At 51.6% G+C, this 27,337-nt stretch overlaps 2 protein-coding genes across 3 annotated transcripts in view; one reads left to right on the forward strand and one right to left on the reverse strand.

Moving 5' to 3' along the window:
* The window catches only part of LYRM4 (LYR motif containing 4), a 159,349-nt gene that overhangs the window by 22,963 nt on the left and 109,049 nt on the right, over positions 1 to 27,337 (reverse strand). The window lies entirely within an intron of this gene.
* PPP1R3G (protein phosphatase 1 regulatory subunit 3G) lies at positions 12,007 to 20,658 on the forward strand. Its single transcript, XM_074348045.1, has one exon. The coding sequence runs from the start codon at positions 12,942 to 12,944 to the stop codon at positions 13,977 to 13,979; it is 1,038 nt and encodes a 345-aa protein (XP_074204146.1). The 5' UTR covers positions 12,007 to 12,941; the 3' UTR covers positions 13,980 to 20,658.

Genomic DNA, 27,337 nt, shown 5'->3' on the forward strand with positions numbered 1-27,337 from the left:
ACAGAGGGAGTGGAGAAGAGAGAGAGAGAGAGAGGAGGGGAGAGGAGTGGACAGAGGGAGGGAGGGAGGGAAGGAGTGAGAAGAGAGACTGAGGCAGAAAGCAAGGAGAGCGAGCCACTCACTGAGGAATAAGTAGCAACAGACCTTCAGCAGAAACAGAAGCAGCAGATTTCTCTAGAACATTGCGGGTGAGGACTCTGTTCTTAAATCAGGGGCAGTCACCTACGCAGAGCCGGGAGCTTCCTGCAAACCTTGGGAAGTGCTCTCACACAATAAAGCAGCATTCATTAAGAAATCAGATATCCATTGATAGATGACTGGATAAAGCTGTGGTATATTTATACAATGGAATACTATTCAGCCATGAAAAAGAATAAAATAATGTCATTTGCAGCAACACAGATGGACCTGGAGATCATTATTCTAAGTGAAGTAAGCCAGAAAGAAAGAAAAATACCCTATGGTATCACTCATATGTGGAATCTAAAAAAAAAGACAAACTTATTTACAAAACAGAAAGGGACTCATAAACATAGAAAAGAAACTTATGGTTATCAGGAGGGGAAGTGGGTGGGAAGGGATAAATTGAGAGTTTGAGATTTACAGATACTAACTACTATATATAAAATAGACAAACAACAAGTTTATACTGTATAGCACAGGGAACTATATTCAATATATTGTAGCAACTTACGGTGAAAAAGAATATGAAAATGGATATATGTATGTTCCTATATGACTGTAGTATTGCACTGTATGCCAGAAATTGACACAACATTGTAAACTGATTGTATTCAATTAAAAAAAAAAGGAAATCAGACACTGAAACCAGAATCCCTGGGAAGTATAATCAGAAACTTCCTGTGTCAGTTACTTCTCAACTTAAATGAGGGACTTCAGGTAAATTATAGCTCTAGTATTTTTCAAGTAATAACCCTTTTTTCTTTTTTCTTTTTAAAAAGTTGACATATAGTTGAGTTACACTATTGTGTTAGTTTCATGTATACAGCAAAGTGATTCAGTTATAAATACATATATATACATTCTTTTTTCAGATTCTTTTCCATTATAGGTTATTAAAAGATATTGAATATAGTTCCCTGTGCTGTACAGTCAATCCTTGTTGTTTATCTGTTTTATATACAGTGGCCCAGACATGATTTTGTAACATGATATCTTGGTTGTTTGGGAAACATAGATCTGTTGAGAAATGCAGATCTTCCAGCTGCTGCTACCTTTCATCATCCACTATCTAAAATCACATTTGCTTCATCGCTGGTCTCATCGGAGAAGTCTGTGAGTGCTGGGAGGCTGTCAATCCCATGGTAGATGCTAGTATTTCAAATTACAATTTTTCCTTTAAAGTTCAGATTTCAGAATTGGCAACACGTGCTCTCTGTTATTTTCCTTGAAGTCAGAGACTCGCATCAGTGATTTGCAAGAACAGGTCGACTGCATGCCCCAGTATGGATGCTCATGGCTTACCCGTCACTCTTTTAAGTAAAGCTGGCTTTTCATGAATACAAGCAGGTGGTCCAACTCATACCAGTCCCCCAAGTGCTCCTCCCCGGGGCCGTCATCACACTTCGGGAGGAAAAGTGTTTCAGGCTTCTTTCCCATTCTGCCACTTAGAACATTGAAAGCCAGGTACTCAGTGTTGAGATTGAATACAGTCCATAATTTTTACTGGTTTATCTAGGATGATGCTGGCCTGGTTTTACCCATCACTGCTTTTGTGTAGCACAGATGTCTGCAAAGTGGAAAAGGCAAGTACTGCCTTAATATTGCTATGAAAATAGTTTTGACTTCACCCCTCCACCCATTCCCCCTGGCGTCTCAGAATCCACCCCCCCACCTTGGTCGGGGACACTGCTGTCCAGCCGGCCCCGCAGTAACTGAGAGGCTGGCACGTGCTTTCACCTAAAGGGGGCGCTCAAGACCTTCCCAGGCTCCCCCCACCCCCCTCAGGACTATAGGGGGCCGTGTGGGAGACCCAGGGGCTCTAGCTGTAGACTCCACGCCCTCCCTCACTTCGTGATTTTGGGGGGACTCACTCCTCCACATTAGGCTCCAATGCAGTTACGGCTCCCTTATAACGGCTCCCTTATTACCGTTCCAATCCCCCACGATGCATTTCTTTCTATTTTCCTTTTTTCGGGGGGTGGCAGAGAAGATAGTCAGGTTTATTTATTTTAATGGAGGTACCGAGGATTGAGCTCAGGACCTCGTGCATGCTAGGGACGCGATCTGCCACTGAGCTACACCACTCCCTAGAATTCTTATAATTATTAATTTTTTACATGGAAGTACTGGGGATTGAACCCAGGACTTCGCGCATCCGAGGCACACGCTCTGCCCCTGAGCTACGCCCTCCCCCTGCGAGACCTGGGTCTGCGCGAGTGGCGCCCCTCCTCCACCTGGAAAGAGGAGAAGGCGGGAGTCCAGCGAGACCCCGGGGGCCACACGGGCTCCCTGCTGAAACAGGTCCCGCACGCGGGACTGTGGACGCTGCCAGCTCTCTGCCCAGACGGCGACCCGCGACCTGCCCAGGCCCCCTCTCCCCGTGGGACGGGCTCTGGGGCCGCGCGGCCTTCAGTGCACACGCTGCACTCGGCCGCCCTCCCAGCCTCGGTGCCGGCCAGGGGAGCGCGGGCCCGGGGAGCCGCGCCCAGCCTGACGCCCTCCGGCCTCGCGCCCTTTTCTGTTTCCCGGCCTCCCCTCGCTCTGTGCGGCTCGGCCTCAGGCATCCTGGGGGGGGGGGGGGGCTAGTGGGCACCCCGTGTCCTCGCTGCGGGCTTCGCAGGGGACCGTGCGCCTCGGCGGCCTCTGGCTGGTACCTCTTCCCTCCCCGTCCTGGTCCCTGTCCTGGTCCCTGCTGTTACTCCTGGCTCATCAGGGTCACATTTGGTTTTACAGCCCCGTATCTCCACGCTATTTGAGATTATCAAATCGCTTTCATGTCTGCTGTTTGCTTTCTATTTTTTCTACTTTAATTCCCTTTACAGTTAAGGTAAAAATTTCCTGCTTCCATCTTGTTTTCCTTGATTTTTAAATTAACTGCTTTTAACTGGGAAAGTAATAAAAGCCCATGATGAAAATGGACCGTGATAAGAGGGTGTGCAATGACTCTGGTCTCCGAACCCCTGTGTGCAGAGGAAACGGCATTACCTGCCTCCTGCGTTTCCTTCTAGAAACCGTCTGTGCATGTAGCCAGCATGCTCCTCCCCTTTCACTGAACCAAGAGAAGCTTGCTGTTCACACAGTTCTGGTCTTGTTTGTTTTCTTCTTAACCCTATTTCTTGGAGCTTGTTTCATCTGAGTGCTGAAGGAGCTATCTGAGTGGTGGGGGAGCGTCTAGCTCAGTGGTAGAGCGTGTGCTTAGCATGCACGAGGTCCTGGGGATCCTCCCTTAAAAAATAAATGAATAATAAATAAACCTAATTACCTCCTCCCCCAAAAGATAAAAAAACAAAAACAAGAAATAAATGAGGAATTTCAGATTAATAGATACACATTACTGTATATAAAATAGATAATCAACAGGGCCCTGCTGTACAGCACAGGGAACTACATTCAGGTTCTTGTAATGAGCTATAATGGAAAAGAATCTGAAAAAATATGTATGTGTGTGTATGTATAACTGAACCACTTTGCTGTACACATGAAACTAACATTGTAAATCAACTACACTTCAATAAAAAAAAGAATTAAAAACAAAAACAAACATGCACCCTTAACCAATCACAGAAGACATCCTGCCCCTATTGGCTCCCCTGCAACTTCATGCTAACAGCCTCCCATTGGGACACACACGCCTGAGATCTTCCCTTAAAAATAAAAGAGCTACCCCAAATTTGTAAGGGCTGCACCGATTATGTAACTTGTGGATATACGTAATTTATTGTATGTTGAATCTGTGCCCTTTTCTACAACACGTAAGACATTTCTGGCCTTCTCCTACCACAGACGGCACTTCAGCAAAATACGCATGTACACATGAGAGTTTGGGATCAAGTTCCAGGGGTAGAACCATGAGGTTCCAGACAAAACTTATGCATCTGTGGACATTTATATATTTGTATTATATTTACATAACATTTACGTACATAGAATGCATTAACTATTTGCTGTGTAAGAAAATTACTTCGAATTTAGTACTGTAAACATGATTTTACACTTTGAGTGCGGGGAACGGGGCAGTGGTTTTGTTAGGTGGTCCTGACTTATGTCTCATGAGGTTGCCAGGGCCACAGTCATCTGAAGGCTTAGACCCACGTGACTGGTGAGCGGATGCTGTTTGCTCCGCAAGGCTGCTTGTGTTCTCATGACATGGCAACTGGCTTCCCAAAGCAAGTGATTCAGGAGAGAGCAAGGGGAATGCTCAATGTCTTTTTTGTTGTTGTTGTTAGTGGAAGTACTGGGGATTGAACCCAGGACCTCAGGGCCTTGTGCATGCTAAGCATGCGCTCTACCACTGAGCTATTTACCCAACCCTCCTCAGCGTCTTATGGAGACAGGAGGGAAGGGAGCAGGGCATAACCATTAAAAGAATGGCACAGCCATTGAGGATACAACATGAACTGGTTAGAACCAACTTGGCCCAAGATGGCAGAAGGTTTGACTTCCAGTAGACCTTGGGCCTCATTATACGCTCACTGTAATACATTAGCTGCTGAGTGACAGTCCCACAGGCGCCATGACAACTCCCTGGCTGAGTAAAAAAGTTAGCATATGAAATTACTCAGCCCAGAAGGACTCAGCATCTCTGCACCCTGAGGCAGCTCTCCCTCCTGAGAGAGATGACCACTTTCTGTCTGTGGAGTGTGTCTCTCTCTCAATAAACTCGCTTTCACCTGACTATGGCGCTCGCTTGAATTCTTTCCCGAGCGCGACAAGAACCTGTTCTGTGGCAACGCTGTGAGCGAGACTCGGAAGTCACACATTGTCACCTCCACAGCCTCCTGTTGGAGGAGGTCGTGGGGGGGCTGTGAACACCAGGAGGCAGGGGTCACTGGGGACTGTTTTGGAGCCTGACTTCTGTATAGAGCAACTTGTGGATCTGTCTTGTGGAAAAAGGAAACATTACACATTTGAATCAGTTTAAGGTACACTGAGACACACAAAGGAAACAGTATTTATACAAATTCAGTGCCAGTTTGCAGCCAATGATTTGTGTCGAGGAACTTCAACCACCAAAATAGTGGAATAATATCCTTAAATATTAATAAATAGTATGAAGGTTTAACATTTATTTGAATGAATATGTCAACGCTTGGCTATGGGAGGATTGCTGGAACAAATCAACTTTGGCATGTGTGACATCTCCCAAGAACCCTACACTGATCGTGGTGCAAGTTAACGCTCTAAGTTTCCTTTTTCCCTTTAAGAAAGATCCCAGGTCCCCACACTCTGATTTGCTCTAGGCGTGGGCTCACATTCTGACCCCAGGCCTTTGGTCTCCTGCTTATAGACAAGCAGGTGTCTGTTGGCCCCACACTGCGGGAGGTCCCGGTTGTGGCTGTAGGACATCGGAGGGAGCAGAGGAAAGGTAAACACGCGGAAGTTCCTGCAGCCCAAACATGGAGACAGGCACACAGGGACATAAACACTCTCCAGCCAGGGCCTCGTGACCCCTCACCCCACGCAGCTCCCAGCCCGCTGTTTACTGTCCTGACTTCACAGAGCAGCGACAATCGATCAATCCGGGAGGAGCACAAACGTAGGAGAACAACAGTGTGGTCATTGGAGAGAAAAGCACGTCAAAACACCTGCTGGTGTCTCCCGATGTCGCAGGTCAGATGTCGCATGACCTCTGGGCTCTGTTCTTGGGGCGGCCGCCCCCTCTGATCATATGTCCGGGGCCACTGCATGACGTCTACACCGCCCATCCTGAGAGCTTAGGTCCCACATGATTCAATCACATTGGAAAGGAGCTCTTGGGACAGAGAGAAAGTGGGGGATGGGAGGGTAAGCAAAGGAAAACGACTCAGTCAACACGTCTACCAGGTCCCCACCAATACATCCGTACCTGCCACGTGCAAAGCTCTACACTGCCCACGGCAGGTATGATGATCAGGGATGCTGTATGTTCTACAGATGTGTTTGTGTGTTGCTTGCATCCCACCCAGACACTAGGATGTGAGCTCCTGGAAGGCAAGGACTTGCATTTTGTTGACGGCAGTGTCCCCAGCACCTAGGAGAGTGGCTGGCACATGGCAGGCCTGTGATAAATACATGGTGAATTAATGGTTGAAGGCACTGTGCTAGTAGGTAATAAACGAAAACAATTTCTGTGCACCCACATGGTGAGCTCTGTGCAAAGCATTTTGCAAGGGTTTTCCTCTTTACGTGGGCATGCACATGGTCCCATTTTACAGATGAGGAAACTGAAGCTCAGAGAGGTCACATCCCAGTAGAGATGGGAGCACTGAGGCTTCAACTCAGCTATTCTATCTACTGGGTCTTCAGTTCAGACCAAGCCTCCTATCCCACACTCTGGGAAAGTAACAAAGACCAGTTAGACAAGAGTCCCTGTTCTTCAAGCAGAGATAAGCCAATTGGAGATAAGATTTAGAAACAAGCCAGAACTGCCCAGGGCAGTAATGCTATGGGCATTACATTAAAGCAGGCAATAATGCTACGAGTTTGCAGAAGCGAGAACTGGGCAGCTAGGAAGAGATACTTAACTAACAAGATGATTATTGCTGGGTGATGGAATCATGAATGGTTTCACTTTCACACCTTATCGTATTGTCGAATTTTCCCATGATGAGTAAGTATTGCTTTTGTAATAAGAAAAAATATATGTATTTTTCTTAAGAAATTTTCCCTTAAAAATTTAAAAATATATGTTCTAAGGCAAGTTTCTAAGGCAAGCTTCCTGCCTGTCACTCCCTTTGCCCTCCCCCAAAGCATATTCTATTATTAGTTTTTAAAATAGCTTTTCAAATATACTCTGTGCATATATAAGCATATGCTATATATATATTTTTTTTTTTTTTCAAAACCACATTAAGTGTGGGGGTTAGTATAGCTCAGTGGCAGAGTGCATGCTCAGCACCCATGGAGGTCCTGGGTTCAATCCCCAGTACCTTTGCTTAAAAACAGAAAACTACACTAAGTTAAATTTTAACCCAAGGAGTCAGGAGGGGCTGCGGAGGAAGAAAGTGTATCTCAGCTCACTCATCAAATATGTGCACTAAACAGTGCCGGGAGACCGCAGGGGCGAGTGAGGCACCTGCTTCAGACACAAATTTAAAGGGCATCAAACACCTGAGCAATCAAGATAAGTCATATTTTTTCAGTGCAGCCACTATGGAAAACAGTATGGAGGTTCCTTAAAAAACTGAAAATAGAGTGACCCTATGATCCAGCAGTCCCACTCCTGGGCATAGATCTGGAAGAAACTCTAATTCAGAAAGACACATGCACCCCAATGTTCATAGCAGCACTATTTACAGCGGCGAAGACATGGAAACAGCCTAAGTGTCCATTGACAGATGACTGGATAAAGAAGCTGTGGTGTACACACACACACACACACACACACACTGGAATATTACTCAGCGGTAAAAAAAAGAATGAAATAATGCCATTTGCAGCAACATGATGGACCTGGAGATGATCATACTAAGTGAAGTAAGTCAAAGACAAATATCATGATATCCACTTATATGTGGAATCTAAAAAAAAAGTCACAAATGAACTTACTGACAAACCAGAAACAGACTCACAGACAGAGAAAACGAACTTATAATTACTAAAGGGTAAGGGGGACGGGGAGGGATAAATCGGGAGTTTGGGATTTGCAGGTACTAATTTCTATACATAAAATAAATAAACACCAGGGTCCTACTGTATAGCACAGGGAACTGTATTCAATATCCTGTAAAAACCTGTTATGAAAAAGAATATATATATGTATAACTGAATCACTATGCTGGATACCAGAGACTAACACAACATTGTAAACTGACAATACTCCAATAAAAAAGATAAATGTTGTAATTCAATATTTAAAGAATCTAAATTAATGCAAGGAATCCATGAGAAACAAAACGTCAAAATTTTGAATGAAAATAGAACCAGAAGGAAAAGAAGGGCAGATCCTGCTTCTCTACGACTGAAACTTACACAGCTGTGGAGTAGGGAGGAAGGAGGCTTCTTTAAGAAAAAGACAGCAAAATGACAGGTAAACATTAGGCAAGAAAATTAATGCTCAGAATGAGGAAATAAATAACAGCAAAGCATACATTTTAAAACCCTGACCTACACCATAGACACACCAACTCCAGAGGACATCAGCTTCCTATTAACTGCCTGAAATGCTTTGGTGATGCCTTTCCCCCTATATTTTTGTAGGAACATTTTGGAAAGTCCCCATCAAAGTTCTTTCATATAGCAGCTGTAAAACATGTGCTACAGGTTTCTGCTCGCAAACACGGGAATCTGATCGATTCTGTTTCCCATGGAAACCAAATGTTGCTTTCCGCACCAGCCTTTCCACCAGCCTCTCACAAGGCTTCTTCAGCGTCAGCAAGAGACCTAATCACATCCTGGCAGGATTCAGGAGGAAGGGGTTCCTGGGCCCTGCCCACGGTCGAGGGGGGGAGGTACTCCGAATGCGGAAGGGCATCAGAATAAACCACCGCAAAATATGCCACTTTGGCATAAGGGTTCTGAGCTGAGGAACATTAGGAATCAGTAGTCAGAGCAATGGGTGGAGCGGAGGGTGGAGCCCAGTGGTAGAACGTCTGCTCAGCACAGACAAGGTCCCAGGTTCACTCCCCAGGACCTCCATTGAAATAAATAAATAAACCTAATTACACTCCCCACCGCCAAAGAAACAACTCTTGGACTCAGCCACTGGAGGTGAAGCTAGGCTCTTCTCAGCCCAGAGGAATCTCCCTAACAAACCTCACAAGACAGCTCTTACCTTCCCTGAGTTTCCCCCGCATAGTTACTTCCCCAAGTTTACCACTCCTCAAACTGTATACCTCCTTTCCTTGTCTTGTCTCTTCTCTACAAATGTATTGTTCTTTGTCAAGATGGTACTGTCGACAAAAACATTAATTAATACTCAATCTAATAAAGAAATGGAAAACTTTATTCAAGGCCAACCTGAGGACTATAACCTGGGAGACAGTCTTTCAGAAAGCTCTGACAACTGTCAAAGCAGGATTATGTGAGTTTTTGAGACAGAGAGTTATTATGTCAAATGACGTGTTATTGACAGTTCATACAACCCAGATTTGTAGTGTGTCGCCCTGACTCTACAAGATTAAGAAGGAAGGTGCCCTCCTAAGGAAGTTGGGTCAATGCAGATGCATGACACCCTCTAAAGGGGAGGGAGGAGGCCCCAAATAAGCAGAGAAAATTTTTGTTTAAATTTTGTCTTGCCATAAAATAGGAATTTTATTTTTATCACATGACTATGTGAACACATCAGAAGGGGTCCAGGAACAACACTTCAGTTTCACCATAAATCTGCCTCTGAGCAAAAGTCATCATTACTAACTGGGTGGTCCCAGGTCACAAAGGAGGTAAAATTTGGAAATTGCCTTAAAGACCAGGTAATTTCAGCAAGTGGAGGTGGGGTCACTCCAGGCAATGAAGGGGGGGGGCACAAGTACTTTTAAGGGGAGAGTTTGGAGGAGGGGTCTCCTGAGCACTGGTTTACATGATGGGGAGGAGGACGATGGCGATGCTGATTTGCTGTGGATTTCTTTGTTCAAACAAAATCGTGGGGAGTCCCAACGGTGGAACAGGTGACATGGCCGTTTCTCAGGTAGGTTCGGGGCCCTGCTGCCTCACTCACGCCAGCCCAGGGGGCTTGGAGGGGAGCTGGGCAGAAAGTGACATCTGAAGGGGAGCAGAGAGAGAGGAGGGTGCAGAAGTGGTGGGAGTCAGATGATGTCAGGGTGGAGCCTGGACCAGACCTGGCAGACGGATAAAGCTGGTGCCGAAGCAGGGCAAGAGTCCTCCGTCAGGACTGTGCACAAGACGAAGAATTCAAACAGCACGAAGGGCTCTCGCGGGAGAAGGAAGTTTCCCGCCCACCTCTCACCCGCAGCCCCGCAGCTCGGCTCCCCAGAGGCACTCCTCTATCAACAGGACCTTTCCAGAAATACCCCACGCATAGACAACCAGAAACGTGTTTTGTGCATATCAAGGGTTTTGCATATCAAGGGTTTCTTCCACATACGTATCCTGTCCTTTGTTTTTTGTTTGTTCATTTTTCCCCCCACGGAACAAACCAACTAGGTTTGTTTTTATGGGGGAAGTTGGTGGGAAGGAGAAAACTCCAAACAGTGAAGTTCAGAGTCGCCTCCGTGTGACCGGAGGGAGAGCAGGCGGGGAGGAGGCGCGGGAGCTCCCCCTGAACGGGACCGCTTGCCCACCTCCTCTTGGGGAGCCCTGGACTCATCCCTCTGGGAGGCTCAGCTGATTCCTCCTTTCAGAATTATCGTAATGCTGCCTTCCTGTTAGGAAACCGGTCTGCAAGCAGCAGAAAGCTCAATCGTGCTGACTGAACCAGAAAGCTGTATTTATTTTTTTCAGCCCTCTTGGTAGGAGGTCCAAAGACTGAGCTCCATGGTTCTCCTACCACCCCCTTAGCTGGGATGTTTGCAAACGGGGGTAGGGGGTCCTCAGTCGTCAGGATTCCTGGGGCTGCTAGCAGCATCTTGAGGGGAGGGCTCTCAGACGTTAAAGATCTTAGAAATGTTTGCTGCAGGCGGTCACAACAGGGAGTTATCCTGCTCCAAAGGGCAGTAGACTTCACACTGAGAAACATCACCTCAGCTGCTCGAGCCCATGTCACCTTGAGGGCCCTCCATCTCCCACGCTCAGGAATCGCGTCACCTCTGACACAGCAAGGTGGCTGTGACTGTCTTGGGCGCTACAGTAACGCGGCATCTTCTCATGGGAAAAAGGGAGCTCCCCGTGTCACCTCACTGGCTGGGTCACTTGCTCGGTCCTGAACTCCCTGGGCAGGGAGGGGGTTCCTCCTCCATTGGATGGAAGCTGTGCTGGAGGAGAGTGGGGTTGGCCTGCTCTGAGACGGAGGCTGCTAGGGGGGAGGCGTGGGACACCAGTGACAAAGGGAGAAGGGAACCCGTGTGCTGGCCCGGCTAGCCCCAGGCCAACTACAATAGTCAGAGGCTGCCTTAGGGATCATGGAAGGAGGTGCCACGTGCTCCCCACACTTGCACACCCCTCCACCTCCCCAAGACCTCTGTGTGGCGGAAACGTTCCTCCCGGCAGCCCCACAGTTAACTCCCACTCCTTCCCAGAGGCTTTCCCGGCCTCCTCGACCAGGCTGGAGCTGCCTTCTTGGCACCTGCCTCAGGAGCTGACTGTCTTGTACGGCTCTCTGGTTAATCTTGGTCTCCTCCAACATATTTCGCGTGCCACGGGGGTGGGGACTTCTAACGATTCCATCAAAGAGAAGAGAGTGGAACAGCGCTGGGCCCACGCCACCACAGGACCTGCTCCCTGGGCCCGTCTCCGCCCTGGAGTGGACACAGGTCCTCATAAGGCTGGAGCCCAGGAGGTCATCACGACCTCAAAACCTTTGTGAAATCCTATTTTATATTTAAAGTAGTTTGCAAATTTTGGATTTCACTCCATAATATGTCACTATTTACTTAACTGTAAAGTGTCTCCTTCCCCCAAATCTTGGAGTTGTTCCAAGAGGAAGACAGGCCAGGTGTGTCTGGTGCCTCCTTACAAGTCCGCAAGTTGAGATGCAATTACGGCGTTCCTCACTGGCCTGGGGAGGGCCCGAAAGACCCCAGGCGGTAGATCCAGCATCAGCAGGCCCTTGCTACAAATACTTCGGGCCGCACCCCAGACCTACTGAGTCCGAAACTCCGGGGTGGGGCCCAGCACTGAGTGAGCACAGCCTCTCCAAGGGACGCTGACGCGCGCTGAAGTTGAAGAACCTCCGACTTAGAGGCGGGCACAGTTAGCCTTCAAAACGAAACAAAACAAAAACATCCAGAAAGCACTTTCAGCCGCCCCCCCCCCCCAGTCCCCCGGTTCGCATCCCCGGGAGGGCCGGGGGCGAGCGGCGGGTCCCAGCTCCCGGGGCGGGTGCGCGCGGGCCCCTGTGCGGCGGCCGGGGCTCCGAGCGCGGCGGGCGGGACGAGGGGAGGAGCGGGGACGTGCTCCCGGGCCCCGCGCGAATGGCCTCCGGCCGCGCTCGGCTCGCGGCGGTGCCCGGGCTCCGCGCCCCCACCGGAGCCCACCCTGCGCCGCCCCTGCGCGGGTCGGGACCGCCGCTCGGGCTCGCGGCCTTGGGAAGCGCCAGGGGGCGAGGGCGCCGGCTCGGGGCCCGTTTCCGAGGGCCCTGAATTTGAGGAGGAAGGAAGAGAGGGTCCGCGCGGCCCGCCGCCTCCCCGCAGGCGAGTTTTCCGCACTTACCTGCCCGCTCCGGGACCTCCTTGGCCGACGCCACAGACGGGAGGAGCCCGCTCTGCGACCCTCCGGAGGGCAGGCCCGTCGGGACCCACAGAGCCAACTAAATGGGCAGGAGGACGACGGAAGCTGAGCGCGAGTTCACCCCTGAGCTCCGGAGGCGGGACGGGCGCGGGCCTGCTGGGCAGGAGAGGGTGAACTGGAGCCTCGACTTCCAACGCCGGCTCTGCGCTCCGCGGGGCACTCGGACCCCGCCCGCCCGGGCCCCGCGCCGCTCCCGCAGCCGCGCCTCCCGGCGCCGGGCCCTCCCCCGCTGCGAGAAGGCTCATCTCCGAGCGGCCGCGCCAGGCCCGCCCGACACGGCCCGCATCCTCCTCCCACTCCGACCCGGGCAGCCCGGCTAAAACCCGAAGCCTCCCAAGTGGAACTGTCTTCTCTCGATCCCCGGGCAGGCGCTGCGCGCTTTCTACCACCCAAGGCGGTCAGTCTCCAGAGGGTAAGTCCCGGGGCCAGACGGCGTCATGGAACCCCAGGGGGCGCAGCTTCTAAGTTTGGAGCCGCCGGGACCGGCACCCCTTGAAGATCCCCCAGCAGCCGAGGAGCCGCCTGCCCCAGAGGTCAACTGCACTGAGAGTGGCGCGGACGGCGGCGGCACGTCGGAGGCCTCGAGCCCGGACGCCGAGCCTCTGTCCACCCAGGAAGGGGCTGCCCTCCGGCAGCAAGAGGAGCTGCTGGAAAGTCGCCGCCGCCGCCGCGCGCGCTCCTTCTCCCTGCCCGCCGACCCGATCCTGCGGGCGGCCAAGTTCCTGCAGCAGTGGCCGCTGCCTGCCGCCGGGCCGGGCGCAGAGGGCGGCGAGGGCGCGCCGCACAGCCCCGGCGACTGCTGCGCCAAGTGCAAGAAGCGGGTGCAGTTCGCGGACGCGCTGGGGCTGAGCCTGGCCAGCGTGAAGCACTTCAGCGAGGCCGAGGAGCCGCAGGTGCCGCCCGCCGTGCTCTCCCGCCTCCGCAGCTTCCCGGCGAGCGCCGAGGACCTGGAGCAGCTGCCGGGCCTGCTGGCCGCGGCGGCCGCGCCCCTCCCCGCGCCGCCTTCCCGGCTGCGGCCTCTCTTTGAGCTCCCCGGGCCGAGCGCCGCGGCCGAGCGCCTGCGACGGCAGCGCGTGTGCCTGGAGCGCGTGCAGTGCTCGGCGCCCTGGGGCGGGGAGGTGACCGGCTCCGGTCGGGTGCTGGGCTGCCCCGGGCCGCGGGCCGTGGCCGTGCGCTACACCTTCACGGAGTGGCGCTCCTTCCTGGACGTGCCGGCCGAGCTGTGCCCCGAGCCTGGGGCGCCGTCGGGGGACCCCGGGCCCGGATCGACCCAAGAGGAACCCGGCGCCGAGCGCTTCTACTTCGCGCTGTGCCTGCCCCCGGGCCTGCAGCCCCAGGAAGGGGAGAACGCGGACGCGCCTGGCGTCGCCGTCCACTTCGCCGTCTGCTACCGCTGCGCCCAGGGCGAGTACTGGGACAACAACGCGGGGGCCAACTACACGCTGCGCTACATGCGTCCGGCCGACGCGCTCTGAGCCCGCCGCCCGCGCCCCGCAGCGCTCCCCGGGACCGCGGGAAGGGGCCGACAGGCGCGCGGAGCTCGGGCAGCCGCGACGCTTTGCCCAGAGTCGTCCCCTGGAGAGAGGCAGGCGCTCACCGCAAGCTCGCACCCCACACAGACCCCGCCAGCAAGCAGGGCCCGTGCGAAGCACCCACCCTTTCCAACCGCTTTCCCGTCGCTTAGGCCCCCGGAATTCTCGCCCCGCGTTGGGATGGAAAGACATCCTCAAGACCCCCGCCGTAGCTTTCTCCAAGAAGGCTCCTGACTCCTGAGCGAGGCTGCAAAGCCTTGGGATTTTTGCTTTCAACTGTAGACGTCGTGTTCCAGCCCTTGCAGCCTGCAGGAGAGCCCTCGGCTCGCAGGGAGAGGCCTCGAGCCGCTTCGCGCCGAGGGGAGGCGTGGAAGCCTTCACACTGTGGCCCGTTTCTCGAGAAAACCAGGGCCCAGGCTGTCCTTTCTTCTTCAGCTGGGATCTGGGAATTGTTTGCCCAGAATCGTGCGTTTGCTGACAAATGTCCTTTAGAAAAGGGAAGGCCACGTGTGCGTCGCTTACTTTGTATCTCAGCTCCCGGCAGTTGGCAAGGCCCCGGCCGGCGGGCCATCGTCCTCAGCGGATGCTGCTGCACCTGACAGTAATCAAGCAACAGTATTTTCACATTTCCCTTCTTCCATCCCTCCTTTCGGATTGTGGAAAGGCCCAGATTTCCCATCGTGGGCTGGAGTGTTATAAAAAATGTTTTCTAGAAGTCGTTCTTACCCCCGGCAAAGTAAGATGCTTGGTGAGCTGAAATGCCAGAGTGATCGGTTGATTTTGGCTGTGAGCCTCCGGAGCGGGTCCCCAGCCCCGGGCCCCCTTTGTGGAGGCAAAGCACGTCATAGACTTCTGGGCCGTTAGCAGTCAGAGAAGCTGGACCCTGGGTGGCTGGACTCCAAGCCAGGAGATGAGGCATGGAAAGGTGGCTTTTTGTCTCTCTTGGAGCCACAGTAGGGAGTGGTGTCTTGAATGTTGAAGCACGCTGAGCAAATCAATCCTGCTCCAGACCCACTGGGCACCCTGCACAGGCCGGGACTGTGGGCACCAGTCAGGTTGGCCTTCTTCGTCCAGTGCTGATGGCTGTGGATGCCAGGACAAGGGGCCGTGCGTGCCCGGGGCCCGTGAGCCTCCTGAGGACGTGAGCCCTTCACACCGTGGGCATCCCACGGCGATCTGTCTTTCCTTGATTTTCATATGATCAAGCACATGGCTAGTGCAATTGATTCACATTGTAATGGTAATCTTTAAGGAGGGGATGGCCTCACTGTGGCTGAGCAGGAATCAGGTCTGTGTCCTACAGCCTGCGGGCCAAATTCAGCCTGAAGCCTGTTCTTGCAGGGCCTGAGAACTAACAAGATTTTGTTTTTTTTTTTATGTTTTTAAATAGTTTTAAAAAATTCAAAAGAAGAGTACTTTTTTTGTGACACATGAGAACTATATGAAATTCAAATTTCAGTGTCCATATATAAAGTTTTATAGGAACACAGACATGCACATTCATTTACATACTAATCAGGACTGCCTCCCTGCTACAAGAGCAGGGCTGAGTAGATGCAACAGAGACCAGATGGCAAAGCTGAAAATATTTACTATCTGGCCCTTTACAGAAAGTCTGCCAACCCCTACTCTAGGGAAGTAGTATTTTTTTAAACTGTATGTTGAGAGTTACACTTAATAAAGCAGTTACACTTATAGTAAAATTTGCCACTTGAAATAAACCTCCTTTGGGTAAAGGTAAAACTGGTTACATTAGTCTCAGCAACCTTGGTTACAATAAACCCTAAGACACTAAGTGTGCAATTATTACTGTACTGGGGGAGCGGAACCCACCTGCTGCCTTCTTACATCTAAGAAGTAATACAAAGTCAGGGCAACTGAGATACAGCGCCCACCTGAATTAACATCAGGCTACCAAAAACTACCAGATATTTCTATGCCTCAAAATGGGGTGGCTTAAGCTATAGAAACATTTAGTTTGAACTCTGGTTTGCAGACATCCTTTTGGACTACAGCAGTGTTTGCCAAAGGTAATTTGATCATGGAAAAAATGTTAAATACTAATATATTATTGGAAAGCCATCAGAAGTCAATGAATTATAATTTTCACTTGGAGTAGGGCAGACTAAAAAGATGGTCATGTCGATGAAACACGTGTTCTTATAAAAAACTTTGTGACAACAACAGGTAATTCTTAGAATTACATAACTTTTCTGCTACTGGACTATCACTTCCTTTTTAAAAGTGCCTTATTGCATAATTACAACACCTAGATAAATACTTTTTATATTTTTCTTATGTATTTGTGAATACATTTTAGTTGAGAAGTATTGATAGTGTATATGGCCTATAATTCAGCTTGAAATGCTAAGTTATATGATAGAAATGCATTATTTTGGATTGTTTAAAATTAAATTAGGAGCACAACATAATGATAAAAATAGAGACCCTCTTGTCTGGTGTCTTTTAAAATGGTAACCCAGTAAATGTAAACCAAAATATGTAAGAAATGGATTTTTAAGAAGTATGTACAGCAAAATTTTAATTTTTATGAAAACTATGATTTTCAAAAGTATACTTTGGAATCCAAACAATTAATTTTAAAAGTACTTATTTCATAGTATAAGAACTTCAAATATGCTTGTTAGGAAAGAAAATCTGGCTTTGCTCTCCCATAAATTTTGGAGAATAGCTCGTCTAAGGTTCAGAAATGTGTAAAATATTGTGAACAGCCCAGTCTTTCTGCACGTGGTTTTAGCCTTTCAAGGTCTTAGAACTGGCAATCTTCTCAATGTCAATTTTATTTTATAAAGTGCCAACTTTTCATTGTAGACTGAAAGCAAACACTTTGTAAAGAAACATAAGGACGTTAAAATAGGCCTTCTGTTTTTGAAACGTTAGTTGCAAAGGAAGGGGCAGTGCTGACGAGAGTGGGGAAGTACTTCAGAGAGTATTTCCTGAATGGAATGAACACACACACACTCATCCCAAAAGCAAAGTGCTCACAGTGCAACTGTGGCTTTTTGGAGTCATATTTATCACAACTTGGTAAGTGAGGGTCTTCTGCTTGCAAATGGAACAGCCGCAACATGTCGCCCAACTTTAGCGATCAAAACCTCAGCTCTGCTCAGCCCCATTAATGACCTTGACCTCCACCAGAGACACTGGTTTCTTCCCTACAGGCCAGTGGGTCCGTGAATCACTGGGCCGGGGACGTTGAATCTAGTGTGTCCCTATCTAAAGAGTGTCAGAAGTGGTGGCTGGAAATGTCGCCTTCTGTATGGAACAAATGTCCCCTGAAAAACCCCAGGTTTATGAAGCAAGGTGACCAGTTGGTCCCAAGACCTAACTGGGGAGGGAGGCCAGGATCCTACCCCAGGGCATAGGCACTGGACCCTGGGAGCCGGCTGAGCTCTGGGGTACCAAGCATCTCTGTCCACAGGTGGCAGGGCCACAGCCATCCTGCAGCTCTGAGGATGGGCAGCTGTCGTCCAGAACCTGGGCTGTAACGGGAGGGTAGCTGTCTCCCGTCAGGTGCATGGTTTTCCGGCTGGCTGGCCCTCACCCGTGGGGCCCCTCCTGCTGCCCTGACCAGGAGGTGGGCTTCCCGGTGATGCTGTGGTTCTTGAGCAAAGCAGAGCCTTCTGCTTATTTCACTTTTGGAGATCTGTGTTGGAATCTTGCTGCATCATTTTACGAGTTTTCCATATTTCTGCTTTCCAGCACCGCAGTTTTTGTATATTTCTGTGTGCTGAGTTTTCTCCTTTCCTGACTCAGACGCTCGTTTCTTAGGAGCGTGGGGCTCAGGGCCACTTGGGATATTGTGATGTGTCTCGTGTACTGTGCCAGCAGTGCAAGGAACAGTGCTCGGGAGGCGGCAGGAGGTTTTGCTCTTGTGTGATGTCATGGAACTGACAAACGCGCACCTTTGGCTCACACCACAGGACATGGGTTTGCAGGTTAAAAGAGGGCACTGTGGCACGTGGCCGCCCTGACAAACAGTCCAGCTCTGCTGGGCCAGTGTCGTGATGCCAGGCCTGGACGGTCTTCCCGGGATGGGGACGTGCTTCTTGCAGTCAGAGAAGCAAGGGGCCGGGAGCAGGGCAGAACCTGACAACCGGCCCAGGCCCGTGACCCCGCCTTTCTTCCCACAGGGCCAGCCTGGCCTTATCGTCGACAAGGGGGCCGGTGCCTAGAAGCCCCCTGGAGAGGCTGGCCGTGGCTTCTCCTCAGGACTAGCGATGGACACGTCCCACTAGGTGACCAGCTATGTTTCCACATTCCTCTCGGGACTCCCTTCTGCTGATTGGGGAGTCCTTGGGGCCGCAGCTCTAAACGGCCCTTTAACCCTCCAAGGACTGGTTGCTGGAGTCCTAAACACTATGACTTCAGGCTCATTAAGACTTAAACACCTTCGAGTCATTTTGGTAGGTGCTATATTTGCATCTCGTGGAGTTTGAGTCTTTGGCTCTGCCGTCTGTGAGCAGACACATTTTGGCAAGGAAAGAACTGAGTCACATTTGGGCTGAATGGAGATTTTTGAGCTGGTGAAGATCAAGGGCTTGCTTTTTAGATGTGTTAGTGAGATCTGCCTGGCGAATCTAATAGAATAGCAGAAGTCTACTTAAGTCATGAGTTCAGAGCCAATTCAACCCAGAAATCTTTAGACACATAAACATCTCTGGTAAAGCCAAGATATTTTAGAGACGCTTACAGACATTTAAAGAAATGAGACCAGTAGAATTACTCACCCCATTCAAACCGGGGGCATTGTTCGGGTTCTTTGAAACTTGTCCACCCAAGTCTCGGCCAAGGAGAGCCGACAGCATCCTAATGTATCCCAACATGGGAAACTCGGTCTGGAAATCTGAACTGAAGACCGAAAGCAGGTGGGTTTTGTGAACTCAGCTTGAAACATTTAATCTCCAAGCTGAAACGTTCCTGAGCACATCCTGCAGAAGGCCTTTCTACAAACAGCCACGTGCATGTGTCGAGGAAGTATCAGCTCCAGTGGATGAGAAGTTTATGGACCTGGGAAACTTGTGGTCAGGCTCTCTAGAGAGTCTGTGTTTCCAGCACCTCCCCTGACAGCTTTGGGCGAAGAACCCTTGTTATCAGGAGGCTGTTCTATCGCAGTTAAAGTGGCATCTTTTATACCCTGAGTCGGAGAAAGAGGTTACTGTTTCTCGGAGGGAGTTAGGTTTTGTCTAATTTTTACATTATTTAAAAAGAAGTGTGAATTTATATCCAGAACCACTTTCAATGGTCTAGAAAATTCCATTTCAGTCTGGTTAAGGAGAAGTTGGGTTTTTATGCACAGACTTCAGGCTTGTGGTTTATAAAATTATATTCGTTCAGCCAGAAAACCCCAAAGCCTGTGTGTCATTCATGTCACAATGAAGTGCAGACCCCCAAATTAGTGAGGACTGTTTGTTTTATTAAGATTGTAAGTGTGTAAACTGAATTGAGTTTGAAGGTCCCTGGGATAGCTAAAAATGGATATTAAATGGATAATTGCAGATATAAATGGATACTAAGTTGCAGGCACGTGCTTACAAGGAAATACACAATATGTTATTTTGGGGGAAAAAAATAACAGTCCACATTTAGAACGGTCTGTGAGCCCCCCGCCCAGTTCCCCGCCCCCATAAATCTGAGCTGGAGATTGCTTCTGTTACCAGATGCTGAGTGATTTGGAATTTTGCTGTTTACCAGAAAGTCAGTAAAAATGAATTTGCGTGTTGGTGCGACTGCCCTGAAACACTAGTTTTTCTGGACCCATCAGCACCACCTCTGCAGGTGCTGGCCCAGGGGCCCTGCAGAGCCTGGCATGAGTGACCCCGGTGCACGTCACAGTGGAGGCTGCAGCCGTGGGGCAGCGAGACCCAGCCTCCACGCAGGGGCTCCCTCTGTGAGTGGCTGTCTGACTCTGGCGGGTGAGCCCAGAGCCCGGTGTTGCCGAGGCTGAGGGCCACTGCGGTGTCACTAAACACCCACGTCATTCCTCAGGGGTCTGAAAATGCAACACAGCTTACCCACATGTGTGTCCGGAACCCCTGAGCTCTCCAGAGACTGCCTGTCACGGCTCTGACGTGACAGAGGATGTCGCTGAGACCCCCAGCCCTGGTCAGAGATGACCACGGACTGTGGGTGGCAGGGTCTGCCTTCCCGAGCAGGGGGCCCAGGGCTCCTGCATCAGCCATGCAGCAGCGGCGAGAGTGGGCTGCTCTTCAGACAGGATATTTTTATGTGATGCTGTGGATTCTGTACGGTTTCTTGTGATAATGTGAGTGAAAACAACCTCAGTGACCTCCGTTTTAAGATTTGCCTGAGAAATGTGCCCGGTGGAGTGTCTGGCATGAGTAACAGGTTTCTGTGAATGTGATTTTTGATACCATTTATGGAAACTGAGAACTACTGTAGTAAAAACCCTGCCCTCGTGTTTCTCCTCAATTTTTAAAAGGACAGTTACATCTTTGTGGTTTGAAAAATGTCTTTTCCATGCTAAGGATTTTGGAGGAAACTCTGTTTGCTGCTCTGTGATATGGTGATTTTTCTGTGTGTATTACACCTAAAAAATGCTGAACCCAAAGTCCTAATCTGAATAAAGAATGTAAAGCAATTTGGGGCTCTGAAAGCTATCACTGAGTCTGCGATCACATTCGGCGGTCACACCTTGGGTGGGGAGGCCTCCGGCACCTCGTGGGTAGAGACTGGGATGCTGCTAAAATCCTCCAGCACCCAGGACGGCCCTCAGCAAAGAATCGTCTGGCCTGAAGCCTCAGTGAAGAGGCTGCAAAACCCTGAATCAATAGTGTTGTCCCAGCTCTGATCTCCTGGTTTGGACAACGTATTAAGTTTGCAGAAGACATCATCACAGGGGAAAGCTATGCGGCGAGGTGTACGCGGAACGCTCTGTGCTGTTTCTGCGACTTCTTGTGAATTTCAAATCATTTCAAATAAAATGTTACAATAATAATAAAAATAACAACATTAAATTAAGACTTAAAAAAAAAAAAAACACCTGCCATCGAGGCGCGTACACAGCGTCATCGGGCTCTGTGCTGGTGGGGAAGGACACTGAGCAGCTGGGGAGGTGGCCCCCGTGGCTCCGGGTGAGCCGGGCCCGCAGCGGACACTGCTGGGCCTGGACTGGCAGTGTGCTTTCAAACAAGCCCTACTGAGTGTGAGTTTTCACATTTCCCAGAAGGGGCCAATGATTCTTGCCTAACTGGATGGTCGTGAGCAAATCATTTGTGAAGTGCCGGGCACACACTCGGTCCTCAACGTCGCCCTCTCCCCGCGCTGGCCCCTGCCAGCTGCTTTCTGGTGATTCCACTCCGAGGATAAACACTGTCTGACTTCATCTGGACGTGGGAAGAATGAGTGAATCTTCTAACTTGGGGGACAGTTACAGCACCCCCCAAACGTGTGAAGCCGACAGACTTCCTGTCCCCTGCCGCTGGTTCCTGCTGCTCACAGGACGCGTGTCTGTCACCTGCACCTGTTGCCGGGACTAACACACACAACGTCTGTGTGCTCTTCCGACTTGGTTACATCTTTGCATCTCCCTGCGACGCTTCTTCAGAGACTTTCCGCCCTGTGGTGAGAAGCCGCGCTTGGGGGCCTCCTGTGTTTTGACTGCACTTTGATACCGGTGAACACCCATTCCCTGCGGCCTGTTTGGTTCTGTGACCCCCTCTCCTGGCTCGCTCCCTTCCCCGAAAGCTGCTCCTTGTCAGCCTCTAGCAGGGGTGATTTTCCTCTGTCTGTCACCCTGTCCTCCAGAAAAATCTCTCAACTCTCCATTCTCATATAAAGACACTGCACATTCCACGGGGTGGGGCAGCGGCAGGGAGGAGACTGTGTCTAATTCCTTTTGCACCCCCGGCAGCTCATGGGAATAACCGAGTGTCAGTGGAGCACTGCCCTCGTGGCAGGCACGGCTTTGGCTCTGGGACATGTGGGGATTAAGATGGTCGGGGGCGTGGCCGTCACAGAGTTAGCATCTAGGACAGTCAGACTTTACGTGGAAAACTCCAGAGCTGCATCTGTACTCACGCTTCCCCCTTCCTTCCTTCTCCAGACCCCAGTCACCTGGCTCCACACATGTAAGGAAATGGCACTTTCCCGATAAAGCTGACACTCGGCAGCCCTGGGGCTGGCACCACGGGAATCTCTGCTGCGGGAAGGCTCGCAGTGGCGGGCTCTGCCTCTGCGTCCCTCAGACGGGCGTCCTCGTGTGCAGGGCGGGGGGGCGTCCCCTCCAGCCTCTGTCCCACGGCAGAGAGCCTTCTCAGCCTAGAGCCTGGTCTGTCCATCCACTGCGTTACATCAGGCCCGTTGCACGTGCACATGCGCCTCGAGGTCCACGGAGCGGGGCTGTCACACTGAAGCCTGCTGGGCAGCAACCCCCGAAGCTGACCACACACAAAGCCCCCGACCGGAGATTCTACAGGCCTAGCGGCCGCCAGGCCACTCTCGCAGGATCAAAGCATCTGAGTCACTTTGCTTCACTCCCATGTTTCACTCTGTGTCTCCAGCCTTTCACCGAGTCTGTCGTCTGGAAACACCTCCTGCATTCACTCTCTCCTCCACATCCAGTCCACGCCGCCGCCGCCCTCCGCCAGGCCGCAGCCCCCCGCGTCTCCGTTCCCACGGCAGTGTCCCGCGGGCCCCGCTCACGGCTTTCTCCGCATCACTGCCCGGGGACTCTGCCGCACAGCCCCGTCCCCCCGCTTCACCGCTCCCTTTTCCACCAGAGGAGACTCTGACTGCTCAGCCTAGAACTTAGGCTCAGGCAGAAGCAAGTTCCCCTTCTTCTGTATCTCACCCACTACCCGCTTCTAGCCTGACCGTGTCTGTGACTCTCCCAGGTAACTTATCCCTAGACCGTTAAGCTACTTACACGCGCGTCTTCAGTGCTGCGCTAAGTGTGCTGTACAGAAGGGGAGAATCCACATCTGGTCCACACCCCCCCCCCCCAAGGTGTCTGATGCAGTTTCTAAATGAACGATGAAGCAGCTAAGTTACCGCTGGCTTACTCTGTATCAAACAAGGCAGAAGACCTTCATGTGCGTTACCCGCAGTTACGGTCCTTACAGTGTCCCTGTGAGGCAGGGGTGTGGTGAGCTCCGTCTCACAGAGGAGGAAACAAGCTGAGAGAAGCCATCAGGAGGAGGCAGAGGTGGGAGATGAAGGAACGGCTTTCTGGGATGTCTCGAGCTTTCCCTGCTTTGAACAAGCTTCTGTTTACAGGTCCAGCAGGACCTGTCCCAACTTTCCCCACAGGAAGCTCTGAGAAAGCAGGATCTGCTCCGTGGTCCAGTGCTCCCTGCCTCCCACAGTGCTCCCACGGACACGCCCTCCATCCTCCTGCCCCAGCACCCCAGCCCCCCTGAGGCTTCTTGCAGCCCGGGGAGCTCTGTGAGCTCTCTCCAGTCCACACTGCTCTCTCGCTCTCACAGCCAGGCCAGTACTTGGTCATCTTCTGGTCGTTCTACACAAGTTTAGCCGGGCTCCCCAACGATGAGGTCAGATTCTCGGGGGCAGGAAGCCCTGGCCCGCACTGGCCCACGACGTGCCTCCCCCCCAAGCTGCTCACGCGTCTCTGAGTGCATCAGAACGTTCTTTGTGGACCGTGTGTCTGTCGGGAAGGCAGGCAAGGGAGAAGTCGCTGCTGGGTGAGCAGGAGGTGGAGGGCCCTCTCCAGCGGGGCCCCAGTTCTGCTTTTGAAACTGCAGAAGCCAGGGAGAGAGCATGTCCAGCTCAAAAAAGCTAGAAACACACTTGTTGGGTCTGACACTGGACTGGGGCCTGGCGAGGATTCTGAGGGGCCGAGGGCCCCTCCATGAGTTCTCTGTGCCTTTGCAGAGGGCCCAGGCAATCCCCAGTCCACATTCTCACTGCCCCTGGGCTCCGGCCCACCCCAGGCAGCACCAAGACGGGTGGGGATGGGTCTTGAAGATTTCCCGCTGACTGTGCCCCAAACTCGCATTCAGATGGTCTCAAGGAGGGTTTCTTTCCTTTTGATTCAACTGGAATTGCAGGCATTTAGAGCTAGAAAGTTCGCTGGGGTCTGGGATCTGTCTACCCACGCTGCCCAGAAGGAGCAGGGGCCCCGAGCTGGGGGACTCGGGCGGCATCCTGGGCAGTTACGGCCCGGCCGGCACCGGAGCCGGAGCCCTCGAGAAGAAAGAGACCCCAGGTCTCGGGCTGCCCCGCCCCGGCGGCGGCTTTGTGTCCACCACCCGCATGCCTCACACCAGTCTTGCCTTCCAATCTGTTTTAAAAGAAATGTTTATTTTTGCATTCTGAGATACTGGTATATCGTTTCCCCTCTTTAAACAAGCCTCTGTTTATAGGGTCCCACAAGGAAGTGTAAGGTTGTGTTTTTAAAGTGAAAGTACATGCTAAAATTTGGCAGATTAAGAATCCTAAATGTGTCACATGTTGGAAGCATGAGTGGAAGAGGATATTTGGCAAATCTTGTCGAGACACTTAGCACGAATAGCGCGGTCCTTGATCATATACCTTATACATGCTGGGTGTATCACATGCACGCGCCTCAATGAGATACTCCTTTAAAAACTCAGAACCAGGTAGACTGCTATTAAACTGTCTCTGTATTAAGACAGATGAAGTCACATGAATTCACTTAGTAACGGATGGGAAGCTGCACTGAAGCACTTTAACAATGGTTGACATTTAGGTGATGCTCTCCAAGTAAATAAAATAACTTTCCTGCTGATGAGAGGAAAAGCTTTCTACTTCATGCCATTGAACTTTCTAAGGAATCATCACTTTAGTAGGAAAAGGATGCAGATCATTTACAGGAAGCCGTTATCCTGCTGAGCCAGCTGGTCCCTGGAAGTCCAGCCCCTCCGGGAGGGGCGGCCAGCACGACTAGTGACTGACAAGCCCTCCGGTCATGCAGTTCCAGCTCCACTGGTGTCCTCACTTGCTTGTGGTCGAATTTCAAGACAACAGACACCAACTTTGATCGCTGTCACCATTGTGGTGTCAGTGGTCCCTCCAGGTGGAGACAGTCAGATTCATCTCTGAGCATCCACTGGGTTCTCTCTTCAGGGTCTTTGGACTTAAAGCTTTGCCCTTGAGCAAAAACATCTGTCTTTCTCCCCAAACAGATCTCAACCTGAGAAGCCTTCTTCATGGATGGCTTCTCAGTCTGCTGCAGACAACCATGCGGACAGTTTGGAGAACATTTTAAAAGCTCTGCCTGTTCAGTTGTGCAGTGGCCACTGTGTGTCTCAGAAGCCATGGGAAGTGGCCCCACCATCTGCGTCAGGGGGATGGACACGGCTGTGAGGTCAGCAGACAAAGGCAGGGACCCTCTGCTGATGCCCCTTCTTACGAGCGAAGGGGACGGCCCACAAGGACTGACCCCCAGTTCTCTGTAGAACAAATACCCTCCTCTCTAGCTGAGGTGTTAGACTCAGGGCTAAGAAGGGCCGCAGACAAACTGGAAAGGGGAGATCCCATTTGTTCTCAGAGGTGAGGTGAGCCACTGTCCACAGAGGTCCTGGGCAAACAGTCGGAGAAAAAGTCGGCTGTATCTTAAGTTTGCTTTCTCTAGCAAGTTCCAGCTTTGTTCCAGATCCTCCTGTAACATGGCAAACCCGAGATGAGCTCCCGGGATGTGAGGAGCACAAGTCCTCGTGGGCTGTTCCCTTCGCCCCGGGGTCCCGGCCTCCCTGCCCATCCCTGTCGCCAGCCACCCTGGGCTTCCTTTGGTGCCTTGCGTTTTTTCCCCAATTCAGGGCTTGACACGCGCTGTTCCTCCTGCCTGCAGAGCTCCCCTCCCTGCCCTCTGCCCAGACTGTTCCCTGTTTAATCCTAAATCTCCCTTCCTAGGGAGGTGGCCCCTGACCCGCCCCCTCCGCTCCTAGCGTGCCTGTTTCACCCTCTGTCACACTCAGCAGATCTGTCACTTTCTCATCTTTTCTTCCTTCGAGATGTCAGGCTGTGAAGGCAGGGCTGGGCCCTGCTCACCGAACAAATGAGGAGATGAGTGACGGGTGGAGGGGAGGGGCCCGCACCTGCAGACGCCCGGAGAGGCTCAGGGTCTGTCTTCACACCTGCAGATTCGAGGGTGGGAGCAGGCGAGCTCCACGGACCCCCGGCTCTGACACTTTGCCATCTTTGTGACTCCTGCCCAGCCCCCCCGCCCCCTTTGCTCCTGGATGTCGGGCTGCACACTGTTTGTGTTCAGGGACTGAGATGCTGGTGAGGCTACAGATGAAGGGAGGTGAACATGACTGCTGCTCGGTGGCAGCGGAATAGAGGAAAAGCAGGCTATGTCAGCTGCACGACGGACATCCAGTTCCAGCCCGAGAAAAACAGCCACACACTTGGCCATACAAGGTCTCCTGGGATTAAAGCCTCACAGCCAGACCGGCCGAATGTCATCTCTGAAGGTCTAGAAAACCGCTATGCTGGGTTTCGTCTCAGGAGAAGTGAACTTACAGTGTGGTGTTTCTCATTTTCTCAGTGTCGACACTGCAAAGCAATGTCTAGACCTCGGCCTGAACCCCGCCCTCGGAACAGTCACGTGCGAGTCTGTGAGGCTGGCCGACGGGGGGACATCTCCTCGTGGGCTTCCTCGTGGGCTCCCTCGTCCCAAGTCCCTCGGCTGGGCCTCGTCAGGCATGTGGAATGCTTTCCGACAGACCACAAGCCACCGCCCCCAGGCACATCACTTCTGTCAACGCTCTGGAGTCACCTTTGGGTCCTCTGAAGTGGGGACACCCCTGCAAGGCTCTGCCTGCCGAATGCCCTGGGAATTTGGGGACCTGCTCGTGGCTTTTACGTCACAGAATTCCCCTTCATGACTTTCCAGATTCCAAATGCATCATTAATTTTATCCAAGTTGCAAAAATTAGCTGTTTATTAAGGCTTTGGGCATGTTCAGACCCATCCACGTGGTTTAATGAACATAAAAGCCGCCCGCTGTCTAAGGCCTGCAGAACGAGGTCAGGATGCCCGCTCCTCTGCCTCTGTGACTAAAACCTGGAGGGAGAGCCCCCCGTGGAGCTGTTAGTCTGCTGGCGATGCGACACTTTGCAGGAAGAGGGTTGACTCTGGACTGCAGCTTCCGAGTAGCAGCTGCTGTAGTAATTAAGTACAAATCAGAGGTGAGGCCCACTGGCTGCTACCGTTGTCAGGCGTAGCAGCTCCAGAGGGACCACATGCCTTACTGAGGTTAGTGGGACGCACCCCAGAGCCGCACACCTGGGCTGAGACGCTGCCTGTGAGTCAGCTGGGGGGCATCCGCTCACCCG

This window comes from Camelus bactrianus, chromosome 20 (genome assembly GCF_048773025.1).
Source record: "Camelus bactrianus isolate YW-2024 breed Bactrian camel chromosome 20, ASM4877302v1, whole genome shotgun sequence".
NCBI lineage: Eukaryota > Metazoa > Chordata > Mammalia > Artiodactyla > Camelidae > Camelus > Camelus bactrianus.

What these genes read in the sequence shown, in the direction of transcription:
- PPP1R3G (XM_074348045.1), top strand. Translation starts at nt 12,942, where the DNA reads ATGGAACCCCAGGGGGCGCAGCTTCTAAGTTTGGAGCCGCCGGGACCG.